The sequence below is a fragment of the Borostomias antarcticus genome (genome assembly GCF_949987555.1).
Source record: "Borostomias antarcticus genome assembly, chromosome: 19".
Taxonomy (NCBI): Eukaryota; Metazoa; Chordata; class Actinopteri; order Stomiiformes; family Stomiidae; genus Borostomias; species Borostomias antarcticus.
Genome location: NC_140252.1, coordinates 9,998,216 through 10,003,976, shown reverse-complemented (window position 1 = coordinate 10,003,976; position 5,761 = coordinate 9,998,216). Strand labels below are relative to the sequence as shown.

At 47.2% G+C, this 5,761-nt stretch overlaps 1 protein-coding gene across 1 annotated transcript; it reads right to left on the bottom strand.

Annotated features, from left to right (window-relative positions):
* Window positions 1-1,214: 1,214 nt before the first annotated feature.
* On the bottom strand, window positions 1,215-2,066 carry LOC311321529 (syntaxin-11-like; the record flags this gene model as incomplete). Its single annotated transcript, XM_084453525.1, has 1 exon — window positions 1,215-2,066. The coding sequence occupies one exon, from the start codon at window positions 2,064-2,066 to the stop codon at window positions 1,215-1,217; it is 852 nt and encodes a 283-aa protein (XP_084309651.1).
* Window positions 2,067-5,761: the final 3,695 nt, after the last annotated feature.

Genomic DNA, 5,761 nt, shown 5'->3' with positions numbered 1-5,761 from the left:
AATGATTGGATGGCCTGCCTGGAGTGTCATTTGTTTTGGACCCCTGTTTGGAGTGGTGGCTTTGGAGGGAGCCTGAAGGGAGGGGTTTTTGCCAGACATTTTGTCTGTTGCAAATCTTAAAATAAATAAAAATGTTTAACAGGAAGTAACAAATGGCATACTTGCTGCACCTGTAAACCATTATAGTCACGCAGGTACACAAAAAAGATTATAACAATTATAGGCTATATACAGTAGGGAATATGGGAGAAAATATATTTACATTAAGCCATTTCAGCAGTTCCTGAGAAGTTAGACAGAAGATGCCTTCAAATAAGTGGTATAATCAGCTTCCACTCTTCTGGGAACTCTTTCTACAAGAGTTTGTTGTGTCTGTGGGGATTTTTGCCCCTTCATCCAGAGGAGCATTTGTGAGGCACTGATGTTGGACGAGAGGGCCTTACATCACCAAGCACAATTCCAAGCGTCGGATGGAGTGGTGTAAAGCATGCGGCTACTGGACTCAGCAGTGGAAACGTGTTCTGTGGAGTGACGAATCATGCTTTTCTATGGCAGTCTGATGGATGAGTCTGGGTTTGGCGAATGCCAGGAGAACGTTACCTACCTGATTGCATTGTGCCAACTGTAAAGTTTGGTGAAGGAGGGATAATGGTCTGGGGTTGGCATAGGCACCTTAGTTCCAGTGAAGGGAAATATTAATGCTTCAGCTTACCAAAATATTTTTGACAATTTTATGCTTCCGACTTTTCTGTTCCAGCATGGCTATGCCCCAGTTCATAAAGCAAGGTCCATAAAGGCATGGTTGGGTGAGGCTGGTGTGGAAGAACTTGACTTGGTCACACAGAGCCCTGACCTCAACCCCATTGAACACCTTTGGGATGAACTAGAATGGAGATTGTGAGCTAGGCCCTCAGTGTCTGACCTCACAAATGCTCTTCTGGATGAATGGGCAAAAATTCCCACAGACACTCCAAAATCTTGTTGAAAGCCTTCCCTGAAGAGTGGAAGCTGTTATAGCTGTGAAGGGGGGACCAACTCTATATTAATGCCTATGAATTTAGAATGTGATGTCATAAAAGCTCCAGTAGGTGTAATGTGTAGGTGTCCCAATACTTTTGTCCATATAGTGTATTTATATGAAAATAAATCAGAAATAAATAAAGACAGTTTTCTCATAATTATTCTTATTGATTTGTTGTGAAATATGGTGCACATCACCACCAGTTCAGACAGGCACAGCATTGTGTGAAGGGGTTCTTGCTTTTGTACGTCGAGGCCTTCTTCATCTGCACGTTGACCCTTTCTATGTAGTCATGTGTGCTGCTCACATTAGACTCAATGTTATTTATCATGGCACCTTGCTCCTCCACAAGCATGGCCATCTCTAGGAACAGGTCACGTATCTCCTTGAGCCGATCCTCCAGCTCCAACAGCTCCCTATGCCTGCCTTTGATCTCAAATAGAGCCTCGCGGGACGACCGCCTCTCTGTCTGCAGGCTCTGGGACAGCTCCCCCCAGCCCTCACCCCCCCTCTCCACCAGTGTGTCCATCTGCTCCTCAGACATCTCCTTCCCCAGGATGGATGCCTGCCTCTGCAGGCGTTCCCTACACACTGTCTTCTGGTTCTCCTCCGCCCGGTTGTAGTTGGCCATAGCGGCGTGAAAGGCCAGGGAGATTGTGGAGCACTGGGAGCGGGCGATGCGGGTCACAGCAGCGTTGGGACCTTCTTTCTCTTCCAGCTGTTTAGTCTGCTCTCCCAGCGCTTTGACCCTGGCGTGCAGGGCCTCCCCACGCAGCTGGATCCTCTTGGCGATGGAGTTGGAGTCGTGCTTGATGATGGTGAGCTGATCAACAGAGGTGCTCACACGCTTGTTATGCTGGCCCAGGCGCTCCACCTCCAGCTGGAGCAGAGAGACCTCCTTGCGCATGGAGTGCGCCTCCTTCAGGAGGTCGTCCATGACGGTGCATTTGTCGTACACCACAGCCTGCTGGAAGAACTCCACTTTGTCCATGTCACCCTCCTGCACCTCGTTGAAGGTCTGCAAGTGGGACAGCCTGTCCCTCATCCTGCCTGTAAGAGGAAGGATGGCGTGAGAGGAGGAAAAAGAGAGGAATTCAGAGCAGCATCTGAGGAATGTACCCTACTAACACACGCAGGTTGCGCAAACGTTCGACATACGGCCGCTATAGGTGACGATTCGTGTGCGCCGCGTGCGGAAATTACGCGGCCATTTACGGAAACGCGAGATCTGCCGTTTAGTAGACGCTACGTAAGAACGACACGTCATTCAGAAGTTGCGGCCGCGTGCAAAGAACGCACGTGATCACGTGGGCAGGAACCTCCGTTATAAACTCACCTGGCTGACACTAGATTTACAGGTATTTATATGACTTGGTCTGCACGTCTTTTTCGCACGGTGCAAATACGGTGCGGCCGCGTGCAAAAAACGTGGGCAGGAACTTCCGTAATAAACTCACTTGGCTGACACTAGATTTACATGTATTTATATGACTTGGTCTGCACGTCTTTTTCGCACGGTGCAAATATGGTCACTTACTGACCACTGGCTATATTTAGCATTTGCAGTACCACTGGCTATATTTAGCATTTACCAGTACAAAAACGAATTAATGCTATATGGGGATATAGCAGCAAGCATTGATACAAACCAATATAAGACTGAACACCATTAACAGTTTAGAACATTTTATTACACAAAGTACATTACAAATTAAAAGTATACATATTTACAAGGATGAGGTTTACGGTCTGTCACATTACGCATAGCCAGAAAAGCAAAAAAAAGGCATGTACAAGCTCTGGCTAGCAACCCATTATCTGACAATTGCAAAAGTTCTAAAAACAAAAATGAAACAGTGCGCATTCTGTGGCAGGAAGACCGGGAACAGACCGTTGTATCCCACAAAAAAAAGGTTAAAATTTACAAAAACTATTTACAAAAAAGGCATCCATCCTGGCAGGCTGGAAAGGCAGGTTTAGGGAGACGGGCTGGGGGTCCCACATCTGAATCGAGGGTCTGGGCAGAAGAGGTCATCCTCATCTGAATACTCCACTGTGGTCAGGGCTGGAGCTGCGGTCAGGGGCTTGGCTGGGGAGGTCAGCTGGGCTGGAGCAGATGCCTAAGGACATAATGAAATGGCTGTAAAAGCAAGTCGCATACGTTCATTGGAAGCGTGCCATGTCACTGGATACGAGAAAATTAACTGCCTGACATCACATACCTTTTTGAATCGAGCAGGGGCATGTTTCAGCATCTCCTGCAGCTGGGCAGACACCTCCGTCACAGTGGTGCTTGGCTTACAGGCCATAACTGCACCTTTTAACCAAAAAGGGAATGGTTTCAATGCACATGGCATGAAGCTCAGATATCGTGTCTGCAAAACATAAAGACAATCATTTACTTTTACATTTCCTTAACACTTCCCTGCAAAAATAAGGAACAAAGTTCTGCCCTGAAGTTACTCACCATCTTCCTTTGATGATCCTTGTCCTTCAGCTGCTCCTCCAAGACCAGCAGCTCCTCCTCCGTTTTAGCAGGGTGCAGGTCATCCAGTACTGCTCCCCGATAGCTGTCTGCAGACTCGCCGGACAGTCTCTGCTCCAGCCTCTGCTCCAGTCTCATCATTGTCTGTGCCATCTCCCTCAGACTCTGCATGACGCTGGAGAACTGCTGACACATCATCCTCTGGAAGTCTGGATGTTAAACACAGATGTGGCTATAAGTAATTGTACGGTCCCATAATGGATATTCAGCTCAAAGTATATCCCTACATGCAGCATGAAGTAGTTCACAAAATTCAGCATACCAGCATCTGCAGAGCTTGATGGCAACACTGCTGGAGCTGTTGGTCTCACAGGCGATGGCATCAGAGAACTACCTGAAAACCAGAGGATAAAGGGATGAGCAGGAAACTATGGTGCTGGCGGCGTAGTGATTCTGGCATAAGGGGAAGAATCAACTCGACATGAGACATGTCAGACCCTGACCTGGTCTGGCCGGGGTGCTAATCGCTGATGCATGCTGCTCGTGCCTGGACGTCTGAAGGGCTGAAGGGCCTGGGCTCACAGCGCCTTGGCTCAAAGGACCCGGGACGAACATCTACTGCCGAGTAGTGAGATGTGAGATGAGCGAATTAGTGAACTGAGTACATGAGTCTTCCGAAAGTCCTGAGTTAACTAAGTGTGCAAATATGCATAGACATTTCACCAACACAAACATGCATGGATACCTGCATTGATAACTGGCAGAGCAGGCCTTCCGGCTCTGGCACCTGGCATAGCTGGTCTGGTCTGAGTTCTGCCGACCGGCTGCCTGGGCACTGGAACATATAGTAGAGGTAAATTAGCTCAGATTAGTCAACTCAAGTAGTACTCTTTTGGGACTGTTGAATGCACTTTATTATATTACCTTCGTCACTGGAGTCATAGCGTGTGTTGCGCTGTCTCTTCCTTGTGTCTTGGGAGTTAATCCATTGATGACTGCTGCTCAAACACCTTCGACAAGGCACTGGCTACTTCATAATGCTCTGTGTGTTCCTCAGCAGACAGAGGTTGTCATGGCTCCTCTTGATGTGCTTGTGGAGGTAGATCTGGGAGGTATAGGAGAATGGGCACTCAGAGCAGGAGAACACCCAAGTCTTGCACAACTCTAACATCACAGCTAGGAGAGCGAATGAGAGAGACCATTAAAAAGGATTATCTCACCTGTAGTACAAGTTCAAATATAGAGTGATTATACGTCATTGTAAATGAGAGCTTACTCTCAATTGATTCACGAGGTTAAATAAAGATTGAATGAATATGTAGCTAGTGGGGGGTTACAACCACACAACTGTGGAGAGAGAATGAGACACTTGGTTCCCTCCTCTACTGGTGTTCATGGCCATGGCCACACACCTGGAATACTCCAACCCTGATTTAAAGGCATAAAAGTGGGGAACACATTCTTGAGACGGTTCCTAAAACTGGAGGGGAAAAAAACGGGAAAATGATCTTCCCTCTCCTCATCACTCACTTCTGCATGGGGCTGAGCTCTACCCTGTCAGCAGTGGCAATACATGGGATAGCGGCTCAGCACACAGGAGAACTGCACAGAGAGGAAGGAGGAGAGAGAAAACCAACAACAAAAAAGGCAAGAAGGGTTAATAACTGAGCGAATCTTGCAAGTTTGCACTACAGGGAAGCAATTGCTCAATTTCCCTGATATTGTGGCGTCACTGGCGTCAGTGATGCGTCTTATGAATCTCACATGTCTACCGCTAACATTAACTCAATATCAATATTCCCTTTTGTTTATCCTGTCTATGGAAACGTATGTGCATTTGTACTTACGTGTGCCTTTATTGATGATCAGGTGTTTCTCCACCTAAGGGCTGGCCAGACAGAACCATCAGAGACCATTGGGCTGAGCTGAGGAGAGAGCGACATGTTAGAGTGTATGTTTGCATATGTATATGGTGCTGAGCTGAGGAGAGAGCGACATGTTAGAGTGTATGTGTGCATATGTATATGGTGCTGAGCTGAGGAGAGAGCGACATGTTAGAGTGTATGTGTGCATATGTATATGGTGCTGAGCTGAGGAGAGAGCGACATGTTAGAGTGTATGTGTGCATATGTATATGGTGCTGAGCTGAGGAGAGAGCGACATGTTAGAGTGTATGTGTGCATATGTATATGGTGCTGAGCTGAGGAGAGAGCGACATGTTAGAGTGTATGTGTGCATATGTATATGGTGCTGAG